This window comes from Varanus komodoensis, unplaced genomic scaffold (assembly GCF_004798865.1).
Source record: "Varanus komodoensis strain SLA01 unplaced genomic scaffold, ASM479886v1 scaffold7_1, whole genome shotgun sequence".
Lineage (NCBI taxonomy): Eukaryota > Metazoa > Chordata > Lepidosauria > Squamata > Varanidae > Varanus > Varanus komodoensis.
Genome location: NW_025336479.1, coordinates 4,158,350 through 4,177,228, shown reverse-complemented (window position 1 = coordinate 4,177,228; position 18,879 = coordinate 4,158,350). Strand labels below are relative to the sequence as shown.

At 41.2% G+C, this 18,879-nt stretch overlaps 1 protein-coding gene across 6 annotated transcripts in view; it reads left to right on the top strand.

Annotated features, from left to right (window-relative positions):
* TNRC6C (trinucleotide repeat containing adaptor 6C) overlaps nucleotides 1-18,879 on the top strand; it is a 96,253-nt gene that overhangs the window by 63,921 nt on the left and 13,453 nt on the right. For all 6 annotated transcript variants that reach the window (XM_044453910.1, XM_044453909.1, XM_044453905.1 and 3 more), the window contains 5 exons: nucleotides 1,504-1,587; nucleotides 1,855-2,086; nucleotides 7,023-7,190; nucleotides 8,727-8,918; nucleotides 9,385-9,528. In XM_044453910.1, the coding sequence (XP_044309845.1) occupies nucleotides 1,504-1,587; nucleotides 1,855-2,086; nucleotides 7,023-7,190; nucleotides 8,727-8,918; nucleotides 9,385-9,528 (820 nt within the window). The remainder of the gene's footprint in view (nucleotides 1-1,503; nucleotides 1,588-1,854; nucleotides 2,087-7,022; nucleotides 7,191-8,726; nucleotides 8,919-9,384; nucleotides 9,529-18,879) is intronic.

The window sequence follows — 18,879 nt, the reverse complement described above, 5'->3', positions numbered from 1 at the left end:
ACGTGTTTTCTCAGAAACATTTCTGTTGCTAAGTTTTCCTCAATAATAGCTTCCTCGGATTGTTTTTTTCTTTAAGTCACTGGTAAAACAAAATTCTGTTTGATTGTTCTCACCTTTGGCTGTAATGGAACATTATTTCCATTAATTTATTCAATCAGTTACATCCACAGTAAGCCTGTATTTTACTGCTAGTTGGGAATGTTGTAATTTTTTTGCAAATGGGTAAAACAAGACACAGAAATTATACCTTTTTAGAAACCATTGTTCTAGATGTTAAGGTATTGGTGCAGAATTTACTGTAATTCATTACAAGAACAGAACTTATATGATCATTAGTAATAGTTTGCAGAAAACTCCCAAGTTATAAAGATGAAGCTTATTGTGTCTATAATTCTGTGAGCCCTCAGGTCTAATACATAAATGTTTTGATTTGTAGACACAAATCTTAATATGAAATTATGGTTTAATTTGCCAGTCCTGAGTAAGACAGTATCTTGAGTAAGACAGTATCACACAGGTAACAAGTATATCTCCTAATGGGGAAGCCCTGAGTCTTAGCTTGATGGTCTAAAGCATAGGTAAACTGTTAGCTTGAGATCATACCCAGAAAAGAATACTGGGGGGCAATCCTTAAGCCAAGATTATAATGAATTGTGGTTGTATGTTATATTTACATTGGGCGTTTGTAGTTAATTACCACAGTCTCCTAAGTCTCCATTGCATCTCAATGTTTACACCAGTGGTAGGGAACCTTTTTCAGATCAAAAGCACGTTCCCTTGTGGAAAATCTTCCAGGAGTTGTGTGCGAGCAGTGAGCACAGCAAGAGCCACCCCACGTTCTCTCTTTTTTTACACTTCCCATTCATCCATCTGTCTATCCATTCAATTTGCTCACTTCCCCTTTGTGTGTGTGTATGCTTGCACTCTCTTTCTCTGCCCTGACCCATTTTTTTCTTCCCTCTGTATCGTCCCATCCCAGCTGGATCCCCTAGGCTTTCTTTAAAAAAAAAATCCTCCCACTTGCAGCAATTGTGGCTTTTTTAAAAAAAGTTTAATTGCTGTGCAGGGTGTGATATCTGAGAGGCTTCAGTTGGTGGGATGACCAGGATTGGTCCCCTCTTTCTGGTGGCAATTCGTGTTTTAAAAAGCGACCACTGGACTCTTTTTAAAGAGTGTGCACATTTGCATGCATGCAGGGCAAATGAGGGAGGCTCTGTGGGATGTATACCTTGAACAGTCATGATGGTGCCTTTTTCTCATATTCTTCCAATGCCATTTTAATAGCTTATTCCAAATTGAATTGGGTAACTACTATTTCCAACCCATGTTTGAACAGAGTTCTGCATCTGGATCTACTCCACAAGTTCTTTGGAACTTAATTTGGTGGAATGACAGGATATACATTTGATTTTTTTTAACAAACTTTCATATTCTATTTAATTTGATTCATGTGAAAGTGCTGGGCTTTTTCATTCTGTGACTTGTCTTATTTCTAAATTGTAGGCGTACCAACGTTTACAAATCCAGCAGCAGATGTTACAGGCCCAGCGCAATGTTTCCGGACCCATCAGACAACAGGAGCAGCAAGTAGGTTTAATCTGTCTACTCAGTTCAAAATGTCAAATGAAAGAAATTATTCTTTACTGAAATAAAATTACTGCGCTGCATGTTTTTATGCTGGTATATATCCCCAACAGGCAAGACAGGCCTCAGCTTCACATATTTACCATGTGTGAGATTCATGTTAGTCTGTTGAGTTCATTGTTTGCTGTTCAATGTTCAGGATGAAAAAAAAAACCATGAGCCTTTGTTCCATCCAGTATTTAACTTACTTTTGTTGTTTCTTCTTGCCAGGTTGCACGTACAATCAATAACATGCAGCAGCAGATCCAGCAGCACCAGCGCCAGCTGGCCCAGGCCCTGCTTATGAAGCAGCAGCCACCCCCTCCACATCTATCTTTGCACCCCTCTGCAGGCAAATCAGCCATGGATAACTTCTCACCCCATCCCCAGGCTCCTGGCCTATCTGACCTGCAGACCAAAGAGCAACAGTCTTCACCGAACACCTTTGCTCCTTACCCCCTTGGTATGTGCAGTTTATTTAAGGGCCTTCTAAAAAAAAGATGTAGTTAATTTATACTCATAGTGATTTCGCTTGTCTCTTTTTGTTGCTATTATAGTTTTGCTTAGTATTTATATCCTTCTTTATAATTGTAGGCAGCTGACTTCCAAACCATTTCTCATACATAGCAACCAGAGGGGGCAATTCTACAACTTAAAAAAATAAAATTTGTTGACATTCTAGATAAATGTGATTTTAAAAATTTCAGTACGTACATCTGCCTCCAAGAAGACCTGCACTCTTACTTGCTAGTTTTCTTTATTTGGATCCTTTCCAGTTTGGTGTCAGGCTTGGTTTTAGGATAAAAAGAGCTCTGATCATCTTGGTGGATGACCTGTGCTGAGAAATGTGCAGGTTGAATGTGGCTCTGTTGATTGCTGAATAATGTTGATCTCTGGGTCCTTCTGGGGTATCTGGCTAATACAGACCTTTTGCACTGACCCCCATCCCAGTTTAACTGAACACTCTCAGAAAGTGGGCTGGAGACAATTGTTTATATACTTGCATATGGAGCTCCTGAGGGTGCTGTTTTGTCTCCCATGCTTTTTAATACCTCTATAAATGCATTGGGGGTTTTGATCTGGAATTTTGGGGTCAGGTTTCATCATTGTACAGATGACACTCCATTCTTTCCTTTTTCCAACTGATGCAAAATACTTGTAGACTGTGGAAATTCGGAATCATTACTTGGATCCAAGCGATAGGCTGGATGTAAACAAGGTGTGACTCAGTGCAGACAAGCTAAAAACCTTGTTGGTCAGTAGAAAAGCCAATGTGGAACTGGGATGAGATTGTCTCTCTTTGAAGCAACAGGTTTACAGGTTAAAGGTGCTCTTGAGTTTAGCTGCATCTAGCTGTGGTTAAGTAGCCATAATGATCCATGCTTTAACCATCTCTCATTTGAGTTGCTTTATATAAAGCTGTTCTTGAAAAAGAGTGGGGGACACATGTGTGAAGAAAGCCAAACTGCACCCAATAGGACTTGACAGCTACCACCCAGTCAGAATTTCCCCTCCCTTCCCTTAAGGTGGATGCACGAGATGTTTGTGGCCAAGCAACTGCAGGCACTCTTGGGGGATACTGAATGTATAGACAACTCCAGTTTAGGTTTTGACCTGGTTATGGGACTGAATCAGACTTATTTGCACTAATGGATGTCCTTTATTAAGGAAAACATTGGGAAGTGCAACTCTTTCTGCTCTATCTGCCTTTGGCTTTTGATATATTTTTATTGGATTTATATCTCTTTCCATTAGCCAGGAAGGCTCCCTGGGAGGGTTAGGATAATATTGGGTGACTGTTGCTTATCCCCTTGGCAACTTAGCTAAGGTTACAATCTTCTCCCCAATTTTTACACCTATATTAAGTTGCTAGGAGTGGTCATTAGGGGATTTGAAACCATTAGAAAGCAGATGACCCTTGGCTCTATCTCCCTGTAATATCTGAATCAAGTACGACTATGCAACTCTTGAGTCAGTGCCTAGACGCAGGGATGGGCTGGATGAGGGCTAATAAACTAAAGCTGAATTCTTGCAAGATAGGAATCCTGTGAGTGAGTGGCTCTTGAATTCAGGAGTTTGGTTTCTTCCCCAATCTGGATGGGATTGCATTCCCTGTGTAGGATCAAGTTTATTTATTTAATTTATTTATTTAAAACATTTCTATGCCACCCCATTCGGGGCAGCTCACAACATAAATTAAAATATAATACATTAAAATATAAAACAAATTAACAATATAAAATAAGTCACCCTGACCAGATAAAATAAGCAAATAATATTAACAATTAAAATGACATTTAAATAAAAAGGTCTTCGCCTGGCACCGAAAAACAAATAACGACGGCGCCAGGTGGACCTCTCTGGGGAGCGCATTCCATAGATTGGGCGCCACCGCAGAGAAAGCCCTCCTCTGAGTACCTACCCTCCTAATTTCTTTCACAGAGGGTTCCCGGAGAAGGGCCTCTCCCGCAGATCTCAAGGGGCGTGCGGGCGTATATGGATGTAAGTGCTCCTTCAGGTAACCAGGACCCAAGCCGTTGAGGGCTTTATAGGTCATCACCAACACCTTGAATTGGGCCCAGGCTTCAATGGGAAGCCAGTGAAGCTGACAGAGGACTGGAGTCATGTGAACATAACGCCCAGTCCCCATCAGCAGCCTGGCAGCTCTGTTTTGAACCAATTGAAGTATTCGGACCATCTTCAAGGGTATCCCCACATAGAGCGCGTTGCAGAAGTCAAGGCGGGAAGTCACCAGCACGTGTGTCACTGTCGCCAGGCAGTCGTACTCCAGGTAGGGGCGCAGCTGATGGATCAGCCGAAGCTGAAGGAAAGCGCTCCTCGCCACTGCTGTCACCTGAGCTTCCAATGAAAGCTCTGGGTCGAGGAGCACTCCCAAGCTGCGGACCTTGTCCCTAAGAGGGAGTGCAACCCCATTCAGGACTAAGTTCAATCTGCCTTCTCTGAAGCCCAATCCGCCAACCAACAGGACCTCCATCTTGTTTGGATTGAGCTTCAGTTTATTGGCCCTCATCCAGCCCATTACCTCGGCCAGGCACCGGTTCAGTACAGCCACTGCCTCACCTGGATTGGTGGAAAACGAGAGGTAGAGCTGGGTATCATCAGCGTACTGATGAGTCCGCAGCCCACACCTCCTGATGATCTCTCCCAGTGGTTTCATGTAGATGTTAAACAGCAAAGGGGACAAAATGGACCCCTGCAGTACTCCATGGCATAGCTGCCATGGCGCAGAGCCATAGTCCCCCAGCACCACCTTCTGGAATCGGCCGTTGAGATAGGAGCGGAACCACTGCAAAGCAGTGCCTCCGACCCCCAATCCCGCTAGCCTATCCAGAAGGATACCATGGTCAATGGTATCGAAAGCTGCTGAGAGGTCCAGAAGAACCAACAGGGACGCACTTCCCCTGTCCTTCTCCCTGCACAGGTCATCGTACAGGGCGACCAAGGCAGATTCACTACCGTACCCAGGTCTGAAGCCGGACTGAAATGGGTCCAGATAATCAGTTTCATCCAAGAGAGCTTGGAGTTGTCCCGCCACCACCTGCTCTAACACCTTGCCCAGAAACGGGATGTTGGCCACTGGTCAATAATTAGTGGCCATCTCTGGATCCAGTGATGCTTTCTTCAGGACCGGTTGGACTACCGCCTCCTTTAAAGGGGCAGGCACCCGACCCTCCCTCAGAGAAGCGTTAACCACTTCCAAGATCCAGATCCCAATCCTGTGCTTGGAATTATTTATTAACCAAGATGGGCAAGGGTCCAATAGGCAAGTGGTGGGACGTACTAAGTTTGTAGTAAGTGGGGATGCCTAGATCCATCATTGCCACTGGAGTCCCAAGTCCTAGTGGCAACTAAGAGTGCCTTTTACTAGCTCAACTGTTTACCAGCCATGGTCTCCCATGGACAGGTATAGTTTGGCCATAGTGGCACTGGCACTAGTAACCTTAGTACTAGATTATGGTAATACACTTTGTGTGGAGCTATCCATAAGGCTGGTCTGGAAGCTGGAACTAGTGCAAAATGCAGCAGCTGGGCTATTGTTAGGATGCTTTTCAGCATGGAATTCATCTGTTGAGACAACTTTACTGGTTACCCATTCAATGCTAGGCTAGGTTTAAAATTTTGGTACTGGTGTATAAAGCCCTCAATAACTTGGGACCAGGATGCTTGGGAGAGTGTCTTCTCTGTTACCAGCTTGCTCGGTTACTGACAACTTCAGTTGGACTGCTTCTGCTGGTTCCACGGGGAGCTATGGCTCAGTTGGAGCCTGCTTGGAAGAGAGCCTTCATTGTAGTGGCGCAATTTATGTGGAACTCCCTGTCTCTGAAGGCCAGGCGAGTGCCAACATTGCACTGTCTTCAGAAAGCACTGAAAACATATTTATTTTAAGAAGCCTTCTTTGACTGAATAGCCATTTTTATGGATTCTGTTTTAGAATATTCTTTTGTTGTTTTTGCTTCATCCTTTATTGTTTACCAGTTCAGAATCTGTCTAGATGTGGAGTGGTATATACATGTTAGAAATAAAATAGAATAGTCTAGAAATTTTATTTGATGCAAAGTGCAACAGAAAGGCTGTTGTCTGACGTAAGGGAGCACCTTAACTGGTTCTGGAAGGAGGAGGGAATGTTAAGGCTTTTTAAACAAAGTAACATAATTGCAAGTGCAAAGATTACTGTGTTTCTGGATTCTGTTTATGATTTACACACCAACCAGAGAAAAGTCAGGACCTTTCTGTTCACTATAAGTAACAATCAGTGGCAGGAGAATAGTCATTGGAAAGTGAACTTGTCCATGTCAAGAGGAGGTCCAGTAAAGTCACCCTTTCTTCTTGGAAGACACTCCAGACTAGTTTCCAGTGGAGACACTGATTTGCTGCATAGAGCTGAAGGCCCCATCCATTACAGCCCTGGAAGCTGCCAAGGTCCTACACTTCTGGGGTCCCTGGAAAGCACCCCAACTAAATTATATTCCTTTGCTGTCAGTCAGACATGATGGCATGAGCAAGGGCTTCATTCTGAAGAGGTAGAGCTGCATGTGTCTGAAGAGCACTGTGCTTCTGTACCTGTTCACTGATTGTGTCCTTCCCTTCTTTAAAACTGACTAGAAACAGGTTCAGGACTGACAAAGAAAATAACTTCTGCATAGAACATGGAATTAAGTTGGAGAAGATACACTGGTAGATGCCAGTTCAGATTGTTGTCAGATTAGACTTCTCTTCCCAGTCTACTGCTATACTGTTTTTCTTTTATTCTCCCCCTGCAACAAATTTTGCTTGCAATATGGAAGTGAGAGTTGCTTGCAACCCAAAAGCTAAAGCATTACTAAATAATAAGAATCAGGACTTAAGAATGTCTAAACAGCCTGTCTATTTCTTCTTAGCTGGACTGAACCCAAACATGAATGTAAACAGCATGGACATTCCTGGTGGTTTGTCAGTGAAGGACTCTTCTCAGTCCCAATCTCGCCTTCCTCAATGGACACACCCCAATTCAATGGATAATCTCTCCAGTGCGGCTTCTCCACTTGACCAGAATCCAAGCAAGCACGGTATGGGTATCATTCATAAGTGCATGGGTCCACATGGCAAGAGATATTTTGCAGATACTCTTTTCCCCACACAATTTAGGGGAAATTGCAGGGTAGAATATATTCTTTTCAGAATATAGATTATTAAACTAGAGTGTGTGTTAAAAAAGAGTTGTTAAATGTATACAGTACTCCTGTAAATAATTTTTAATTATTTAATAAGTTATAATTTAAAGATGTAAACTATTAGGGATTTATTTTGTGGTTGTTTATCAGAAACAACAGTGATTTCAAATAAAGGCAAATCAATTATTTAGACTGCAGTCCTGTAAAGCCAGTTACCTGGGAGTAAACCCCATTAAACTCAGTGGGATTTCTGAGCAGACATGCCTGGGATTATACTGTTATAAAATGTAATTACATGTGTAAAACATTTATATTGGGAGTTAGTGTGGTGTCACGGTTAGACTGGAACTTAAGAAATCCAAGTTCTAGTCCCCATGAAACTCACTTGGGTGACTTCACACCAGTCACTGACTCTCAGCCTAACATATGTAATAGGGTAGTTGTAAGAACAAAAATAGAGAAGAAAAGACATGGGATAGAAATGTAAGAAATAATAATATATAAATATGATATACAAATAATATGCAAGCACTATACAGGTACCTAGATGGCCTTCTGGCCCCTTCCAACTCTACTTTTCTATGATTCTATGAATAACAAATAATTTGTTGTTCATAATTTTATTAATGTTTTGGGGTGTTATAAAGCTTGCTTGCTTGCTTCTACTTAAATGAGCAGCCCCCAAATAGATACATCCCAGAAAAGGCATAGAATATCTGCCAGTTAAGTTTGCCAGCCATCACATTAATGTGCATCATGTGCAGGCTACTTTTACTGTATACAAAGCTAAACTGAAAATTAAGTACTGCCCACAGAGTCATTTTATATTTCAATGTAAGTACTGAAATTGATTTATTTCTTGCTCCAGTTCCAAAATGTTCCCTCAAGTCACAGCTAATGTTGCACTCCTTTAAAAATGTTTCAGCTTTGTGTATATACTCATACATTGCTTTAAGTATTTTAATCTAATGATTGCATTTTTAGCAAAATCCCTTTTGTTATTTAGTTAAAATACATTGTGGGTCCTATTCCAGTCTTCATTACAACTGTATTGTTTCTATTATGTGGCACTTTTATCAGTACAAAATCAAGCCTATACAGGTTTGGTTGGAAGTAAGCACCACTGTGTTCAAGCAGTTTGCTGTCTGGAAAGTTTGCATGGGATTGTAAATTTAATCTCATGAATCTTTGGCAGAAATCTTCTGAATTGTTAGTTCCCTTCCTGCCCCAAATCTTCCATCTTTAATTCAGCTGTCCAAAGTTACAGTGGATTAGTATAAATGATATATTACTTTATTTAATTTTGCTGAAATGTTTAGTGAAAAAATAAAAATGATCATGCCAAGCACTAAGAAGAGCAGCCAGAAAGTAACCTTGCCCATCATAAACTCGTCTTTTCTTCCCCACTCCCTATGCCTTTCATTCTACCAGGTGCTATCCCTGGAGGCCTGAGTATTGGTCCTCCAGGCAAGTCCTCCATTGATGACTCTTATGGCCGGTATGATCTGATTCAAAACAGTGAGTCACCAGCCAGTCCTCCTGTAGCCGTTCCTCACAGCTGGTCACGTGCCAAATCGGATAGTGATAAAATCTCCAATGGCTCCAGCATCAACTGGCCACCAGGTAATGAAGACAGAAGTCTGCTAGAATCATAGAGCTGAGAGGTATCTGAAGGACGTGTAGTCCAAGCCATTGTCCTGAGGCAGTATCGTCAGCACCCAAATACTCTTAACAGATTAATCTAGCTCAGGTCAGAAGTAATACCTCAATGGATAAAAGCAGATGGGACTAGATTTCATTGTGTCATGTTATTGTTGAGAAATCTTAACCACAGGAAGGCAAATCTTTTATCCCAGAGTAAACTGGGATAAAGACTTATGTCAAATATGATAATGACTTAGCTGTGCACTAAACAGCAAAGTCCATCCACTGAACATATCACAGACAAATTTCTCCTTATGCCTTTAGTAAAATGTCCATCCTCTTATCAGGTGGAGTGGCTTCTGTGTTCATACACCTTGCAACTGTATGTTTCTCCCCTATATTAATCCTGGAAAGAAGTGTGATACCATCTTGTTTTTACAAACAGAATTTCATCCTGGAGTACCATGGAAAGGATTGCAGAATATTGACCCTGAGAACGATCCTGATGTTACACCTGGAAGTGTTCCAACAGGGCCTACTATTAACACCACCATACAGGATGTTAATCGCTATCTGCTCAAGAGTGGAGGTAGAGGAACCGTTACATGTATTGTTGCATTCATTGTTTCCCTTCCTTTCTCTTCAGCTTCTCTGTTTTTGGTAGTATACACTAGGATTCTTTTTTTTTTAAAGCTATATGAAAGCCAGTGGCTGACATGGCATGCATTTGTGTGCATCATTTCCTCAACCTTTTGTTTTTTAAACCAGAGCCAGCCTTGGCTGGCTGCGACTTTGATCAGAGGGATGGCAGTGAAAGTGAGGATTTCAGCTTTCCTTGTCTGCCTGGTTTTCCATGCAGAAATCCCCAAGCTTCTTTCTGACTTGTGGGAAAAACTAAATCCAGATAGGGAAAAGATTAAGAGCTTCCCTGCATTGCTTGAATTCAGAGCCCTTTAAAAAGAAGTAGTAGTCATCATTGTTGTCTGAAGAAGGTGCATATGACCTTGTTTGGTTCTTACTCTTGTGTACCTAAATTGTCACTTTGAAGAGGAAGAACTTAATTCATAGGCTTCCACATTCTTCTTTGAAATTTTCAGCTTCTAAAGAGTTTTAAAAGAGTAAGTTTCATGTTCACTCAAGGTTGATCTGTAATCCTTGGACTTCAGAAAAGACTCTCTTCTCATTTTCTCTCCCTGTGTTAACAGCTTGAAGCTAAAATATCAGATAAAAGCAATGGTGTTGCTAAGAAGACACTGAAGATCTTAAATTTCATTGTGGGTGTCCTTAATTATGAGGAAAAGGGTTATCCCATCACTTAACAGAGAAGCAGACAATATACAAATCTTTGGTTATAGATCCTGGGCACTTAAATATTCTTTCTCATCTCTTTCTGTGAGCTTCTTTGAAGACCAAGTTATTAGACAGGGGCAGGTAGCTGGGTGACCTCCAGATGTTTGAGACTACAGCTCCCATAATCCTTGGCAATATCATGCTAGCAGGGCCTTCCAAAATATCTGAAGAGCACCAGGTTGCATACCCCTGTATTAGACCATACTACATTTATAAATTGGTGTCTGTTATACCAGATAATGAGAATCAGCTAAATGTGGTTGAAGGGATACTGCCTGTTGTAAGACTACCAGCAACAATAATATCTGAAATATACTTATTTGTTAGGCTTGCTAATTCTAGATTGGCAGTGCCATCTCACTTTTCTCACTGCCACCCAGCTGTGCAAGGGCTGGGGATATCAGAGCAAGAAGTGGGGTGAGGGGGGGTGACCCAGGATGGCAGTACACTGTGGCACAGAGCACCCAACTCCTGTGGCACCACCGCCTAGCTGCTTTTCATGCTTTGCTTAAGCAAGAGGGGCAGCATGGCGGAATCCACAGCAGTGTACTGCCTCCAACCAGGCACCACCACCTAGCAGATTCTCACCACTCCCGGCAGCAGGAAAATCATCTGTGCAGTACTGCTCTTCTGCCAGTCTTTTGATTGCCTGTATTGTGAACACATCCAGCAACCTCAAAACCTTAGAGGCACCGTTCTTTTATTTAAACCGAACTGGTTACAGAATGGTATAAATCAGAGTAGTATTCTCCTTGAGATGTGGAAGAAGCATCTACACATGTAAAGAGATGAATCCAAACTGAAACTTCCCCTCCTGCACTCCCTTTCAGTAAAGCTTGTGATTGCACCCTCAGGGTGGCTCCTCCTCCTTGTAGGCTGGATGGCAGAGATGCCAGACACTTCAGAATTGGGCTGCTTGATTGACCTGTCATCTCCTGACCAGGTCAAGGAACTCCCCCTGTATCCTCTCCAACTTCAGCTCTGAAACCTCCCTCCCCCCAGCTTTCCAAAGCTGACTGGTTCTCATACTTTGCCTGAAAACTACTAAGTAACCTTGTAACTACAAAGGCCTCTGTCCCCCCTCTTTCCTACATCTCCTTCTCAGAATTGGACAAATCTGTCTGAGCAGACTGTAATATGTGCGAGACAGGTCCCCTCTCTACAGCCTGCTCCTGTCCCAAAGAAGTTCTTTAGGGCAAGAGGAGTGGGGCTAACTTTCTGGTTAGCCACTTGGGAACAGCAGTGGGCCACTCTCACCAAACTGCTGGTTCTGCCCCCAGTACCATGACAAATTTTCTTAAAACAGGCAGTGCTGGTACTAAGAAACCATTGACGAGACCATTGTTTCTGTGCATGGTTTCTCAAACATTCCATACTGAAATAGCACAATGGGGTTCAGATGACATGGCCATAAAAGCTAAAAAGTCACTGTCACTTGTGTGAACCCACCATTGAGTTGTTATCTTCTCTATGTACAAGGGGGAATGTGAAGATTTGCCTTTAGAAATTTTGTGGAAGCTTTTAAAATGCATTTTTAAAGCAAGTTATTTGCAATTGTCACCTGGAATACTATGAGAAAGTATTCTTCATTCAAGCTGAAAGTTTCATTATTTGTTTGACTCATTAAATGGGGACTTTGCACTTTACAGAAATACAAAATTTAAATGAAAATAGTTCATATCTTTATTTGTAATATTTCTATAACACCTAAAGCATGGGTCCTCAGACTAGGGCCCACAGGGCAGATCCGGCCCACCATAGAGGTTTTGGACTCGCCGCATGCGCACGTGCACCCAGTAAGGCGGCGGCTTGCTCACGCAAAGATTTTTTTGGACTCACTTGGAGAAAATGATCTCTGCGCGAGCAGGCTGCTGCCTTGCCCCGCGCGCGCCCCCACCCCCTCCTCACCTCGCCGCGCACACACTCCCCCCAGCTCCCTCACTGGCCCGCACTCCCCACCAGCACCGCCTTGGCAGCCCGCACCCACTGCTGGCACCTTTCAACTGGCCCCCTGTTGAAAAAATGTGAGGACCTCTGACCTAAAGTAATGCCTAGGTGGTTCACACTGGAAGTATATGCATATATCTATGTACATTATATATTATAGGGGTTAGAAGGCAAGAGAGGATTCTTCAATGACGGACATATGCATGTATATGCAAACATCTATCTTTTGTTTCATGTATGTTTTGTGATACCATTATTTGCCTTCTCCAGTGCAGACCTTCACAGTATAAGTTCCGTAATAGTTGGGGAAATTCTAAATATCCATTGTATTTATTGTCAGCAGCCTTTTTCCAAGCAGAAGTGGACAATCGTTTTTGCCCCAAGAGCACCATGTGGTGATGACTGTACTTGAGAGCGGCACCTCTATAATTCTCCCTCCCTCCCTCTAAAAACAAATGCTCTCAAGCATTTTTTTCTCTCAAGCACACTTCCTGTCGTATACATACTCTCCTGAGTTGCATCATCAAAACAAACCATGGCCTAAGCATGAATTATTTGAAAGTTGTTTAATCCTTCACCAAGCCATGCTACTCAGATTCAGAGGCCACAATAAGCCACAGCCAGGCAATTGTTATGCAAATTGTGGTTGCACAACATTACTTGTTCTGATTGTGTTCACAGATCCTCCCCCTTGTGCGTGCACACAAGCACCAATCTTCATCAGGATCACCTGATGACAGAGGCTTTCAACCACCCCTCAACTAATAGCAGTGGTGAAAGGGTAATTCAGTAAGGCTCACTGAGGGTGGGAAAAGACACTAACATTTCTTCACTCCTGCCCCTTTGTGATCCTGATGAAAATAGTTGCTTCTCTTCAGAATGATAGTTTCTTGCAAAAGATCATGTGTCAAAATAACTGTTTCCTGTTTTGATGATGATCACTGGCATGAGGCAAAGCTAGCTCTCCCTGCTCCTGCAGTCCCGGTCATCATTGTATTCACCACTCCCCAGCCAGCATCTGATCTAAAGCCTGTGAAAGCCCATCAAACATGGGAGAGGTGATGGAAGGATGCAACGCATTGTTTTGGCATTGCCCCTTCTCTCCCTGAATTCTGAGGTGCATGATAAAGCTGATGTCAGCTGTTTGTCCTTGTTCAGGAGCCACACTACATGATTCACCAGTATTCGAAGGTGCAGCTAGACATGTTGTTAGGAGATACCTGATCAGATCCTCCATTTCTTTTTAGAAAGTTTAATAGCTGCTCTGGAAGGAGGGGAAAACTAATTGAGACTCTGAAAAGGAGGGTTAGGGAAACGCATAAATAAAATTTTGACTGAGTTTGCATGGCATGGCAACTCATGTTGCCAACCGTGTTTTAGATTTCTGAACCCCATCTGATTTGTTCATGGTGACTTGTTAACCAAGCACAAAGCCCCCCTCTCTCTGAAGGTGTAAAAATCTATAAAATAAACTCTGCTGTTTTGTAGCAGAATAGGCTGCTGAGGTTGTGTTACATAGGCCTGTGGGATTCGTGTCTGGAACAGGCAGGAGGACTAAGGGAGAAACAAGCCATGGCTAGGCACAGACTGGCAGATCATTGTCAGGAATAACATTTTTTCCCATATGAGCCTGCCTAGATTTTAAGATCCTTGGGAGAGGCCAGTCTACCTATCCCGCTATCATGGAAGTATATTTGGAAGGAAATCAAAAGAGATTTTTCTCGGTGACAGCTCATAGTATCTAGAATTCCCTGACAACTGAAGCCAGGCTAACATCATATTTAATGTCTTTTTGCCAGCAGGCTGATTTGTCAGCCTGCTAAAATAAGTTTAAGTGGGGGTGCTGTTTATTTCTTAGCTTTTTTTCTATTTTTAACTTACTTGCTTTGAAATTTTAATATATATTTTAGTGTTTGCCTTGTATTTTATTGTTGTTGACCTTGAGAACCATTTGTGGGAGAAAGGCAAGCTATAAAATGAAGACATAAACTGCAGGAAGAAAGAGCAGGGTGCAATAATTAAAGGTGGAAGAGCAGGAAAACCCATGGAATTCAAAAAGGCAAAAAAGTTGGATAATATGCATTGCAGGGATGATATACATTGAGGTGGAAAAGTAGAAGTGGGCATGTATACAGAGAGGCTTGTAACAAAAGAAAAGGGGTGAATAAATGCTGTTGCATAGTTGTCAATGTACTATAGATCTCTTGAATTTGTAAAAATACAAAAATAGCTCTCTGTTTGGATTGATGTCCAAATCAGGCGAAGTTTGGTTGGCACTGTCCTCCAAAACAAGATGGAAATTTTGCAGTACTATTCTAACACATACTTTCAGAGTAGATGCTAGTAATCCTGTAGGAAAAAGTGTTTCCATACTTTACAAAAGAAACATATAACCAAATGAAGAATTCATTAGACAAATCAACATAATATATATATTTTTCCTATCTCATCAGTATTTCTGATATCTGAATTTGAACTAATACCAATTTGTCTGATTCTCTTTTTGAGCATTCCCCTTCTGATTCCATCCTTCATTTTGGAGAATGAAACCCCATTTGAGGGTTTCCTTTAATCAAAACATTCATAATGTGCAAATGATAGATACTTAGGCAAATTAGGTAGCACTATGATTTTAAATCCTGAGTAAAGTTGCTTTGCAAAATGAATGGTCACATACTAATGGGTAGAAATGAGAAGAACAGGTAATAGAGAGGCAATATATTTTTTGACAGTAAAACCAATTCAGTGAAAAAATCAAGATACAGCCAGACTGGTTTTCATTCTCCAGTCCCACACCCTGACCAATGCAACCAGTTTCATGTTTATATAGCAAGGTTTTATCCATTATTTATCACATTACAGGATAAGCGGATGGCCCATGAGCACATTGAATATACCCTATAACCTATGAGGAGGAAATTTGTTGCATTTTTGAGTCCTTGTATAATTTTAATGTTGGCTTAAAATCATTTTAAATCAGTAAACCAAAACATACCATAGGGAGCCTGGGCCAGTCATGGTTACATGCTTTTCTCCTCTTGCATATTATGGGGTAACACTCAAAAAGGAGAGATTAAGCATCTGAAAGATGGGCTCAAAATTTGGGAACATGCACTTACCAGAGATTTCTCCAGAGTTTTTTTTTCTTTGTTTAACCTTGTCCCCTGAAGAAGGCCCTGGTAGACTGCAACTAATTTGGTTTTGAGATAAAATATTTTTTTGGCATCCTGAGAACTTGTCTCACTCTGTTTTCCTGTGTAAGCCTTTCAGTTTTGTTTTGTTTACATTTGGTGTTACCAAGTATATCAGACATCAGTGTACAGTACTCATTCCTAATATTTGCAAGAATTCAAGTTCACTATTAGATTGTACATTTAGAACCATGGAAATATGAACAGCTGGAATTATAGAATGCTTTCTAAAGGACATATTTGAACAAAACATCAATTTTGTCTCTTGATTTTGAATACAGTTTCCATGTTAGTATGGTTATAATCATTGGTTTGGCTTTGCACGTAGCTAAGGCTTCCTGATGATCATTTATCAGTGCATCTTTCTCTTTGCTATAATTCCTGCCAGGATGTTATATTCATATCTAGTACATGGTGCCTACATGCTCGGGCTTTCTCTACTCTGGGTAAAGGGATACAATATAAATTCAGTATTAACTTGTTTCAGCAGATGGCATAAACACAGCTATGAATGTCTTGTCAGAGATGCCTTCTCATTAATGATTCTGCCTTTTTCTACTACAACATAGCTCCTGTACCACAGGTTGCAGATAAATTTCCATAAGCATTTGTTTCTTTACTGAGGAGGTGTGCCCTGTGTACATAATGGAGTGTTCTGTCATGTTTTTTTATCATAATCAGTAACAGTTTCATTTTACCTACAGCAGAAGCAGGTTAGCTTTCTTAGATTTACACATTTTATAGTTCAAATTTGCTCATCCTATATGAGGAGAAAGGCAGGTATATCTGCAATGTTCATACCAACATAGGCCAACTGGTTTTGAACTTAACATTTTACCAAAGCTTAGCAATACAAGAATTGAGTCTAGCCTGTGCACAAGGCAAATGTACTCCCTCTTCTTCTTTCTTCTGGTGCAGACATGTGGAAGGGATTGGGAGATTCAACTTCTACAGTTTAGTGCATTTTCTGAACTCAAAACTTCGGGTAGCCTTGACTATGGTTGGTGAAAATGAGACAGATTCCTACACTGGCTTGAAATTAGCTTGATTCCATGAGCTATAGTTAAGATTAACCACCATTTGTTATTTTGAATAAAGTAACAAATTATAGCTAATCAGAAATGAATGTAAAAATTTCCAAACTCCTCATGACCACCCTGTAATATAGAGTATGTAAGACTGAAGGGTGTTCTTACAGCAATAAACTGTGCTTTGCAGAGAGATGGAGAGCTTGTGGTCCTTCAGATGTTGTTGAATGCCAACTTCCTTTATTATCGGCCATGTTGGCTGAGACTGATGGGAGTTTGAGTCTAACAACATCTGGAGAGCAACAGGTTCCCAACCTTCAGATTAATATTGCATTTGAACCAGCCCACTGCTTTTAACCATTCACATATACATATATTTACAATATTCACTGGTGCTGCAGTGTTAGCTTGGTTTAAAGTGTAATGCCAAATCCTGGTTTGCATTATATTATTATTACTGCATGCTTCCAACCCATTCTTTCTTCTTATTCCTTTCTATGCTCCTTGATTGTCAACAAACCATATTTTGCCTACAATCCAAACAAGAAACCATGGGTTTGGTCTTGCTTTTCAGTTGTAGTTTGGAAGCACACCATGGTTTATCTGGTCAAACTAAAGATGCATATGATGATTTGTTGGGCATCAGCAAGTATAGCAATAAATCAAACCACAAGAGGAGAGAAAAGGGTATATAGTCTTGTATCATAGACTTTTAATATATATTGCTTCAGTATTCATACTCATCCTGTTTCTAATGCTTTCAACAAGTAATTCCCACAATTTTCCATGGATCTAAATATGTGGTAAGGTTGCTAATTTCCTGAAAGCTCAGAATCTATTGAACAAAACAACATACACTTGGCAGTTTTAGAGTATCCAAAAAACTGCATGAGTGAGGGATATGCAAAGTGCCATGCAACATGGAACAGTATCTCTCTGTAGATACTGCTTCTTGTAATTGTTTAGCACTGAACTTCTGAAACAGCAACAGTATGTCCTTATGTCATAAGAGTTTGTGTTACAGTTGGTTTCAACTTGTTTGCTTAAGTAAAATGATGTGCTTATTTAATATAATGGATCCTAAAATATAATGCATACTCAGATTGAACTTTTTAAATTCATGGTATGCATGTATGTATTTGTGTATTTACATTCCTGGATACTAGAAGTTCTAATTATAAATATCTACCTTTATTGAGATAATAATTGTAGACAGGTTGAGTGTTCCATTTTTGATTTTCAGATTTTATACGCATTGGGTATTATCCATATAAATGATGTGTACAACACTCACTTGCAGATGATTTAGGTAGACTCAGCAGAGACCTGCTCCCCACCCCCACCCCCGGCCACACACAGATGGGCAGCATGGCAAGACCTTTGGGGGAATGGAACACCTGTATTCTCTGTGTATTCCCAGCCAGTCCCCCTCTCTGCTCAATGCATGTTTCTTATATTCCTGCCTTAAATAAATTCCTAAGCACAGAGGGAGAGCTAGATGGGAATACTGGAGACCTACACAGACGTCCCATTCCCTCTGATGCCCCATCATGCATCATTCAGTGTCTGGACAGTGGGGAGAGAAAGCAGGGGTTCTGTTGAGCTGCACAGGAACCTTTTGCATGTGGGTGCTACACCAGCAGAGCATGTGGATCATTGCCCCAATTTTCAATGAAAATGCTGCACATTAAGGTTGCACTTAATAGTGAGACTTCTTTAAGCAAAACAGTCACTGCAGAGTGGCTCTTTAATCAGAATGATCCCATTTTTATATACAAGGTTTTTTTTTTCAATGCCATGGATCAGTTCAGCATAGGATCCTTGACCTAATGTGGTGGTACGCAAATCAAGAACAATGAACATTAATGTTCCAGCAGATGTGAATATTTGCAGAATCCACTGGATAAGCCATTTCCTTTGTAAGGAAATGTTGAAGTACATCCTGCTACTTCAGCTTATTTGAAAAGGATTTTCTTTTTCTAAGTGTATGTTGCCACATGCCAGCCAGAAGATGTGTGCAATGTTCCTGTTTAAGCTTTCTGACTTAATAAATAATGTTGAGGCTAATTCGTGTACCTTTATCTAAACAAGCATTGCAACAGAATTTGTGATTTCAGCTGGCTTCTAGTAACATAATCTTAATGGTAGATACTTTTCAGTGGCGTAATTTCATGGCAACTGCGCAAGGGCAGCAGAACATAAGCGCTGACCCTCATGTTCCAGTGCAGGTGCAATGGAATGCTTTCCTCCATGCACAGTGCCGCATCCCTGGCCATGACCTGTGGTTCAGCTTCAGGCACCACCATTATTGTGACAATGTTGTATGAGCATGGAAGGGGTAAGACTGACTGGTGACAATTTTAAGAAATCTTCAAGACAAATGGGGCTTGTGTGAGCCATTTTGTCCGACTTGCCTTGCACAGA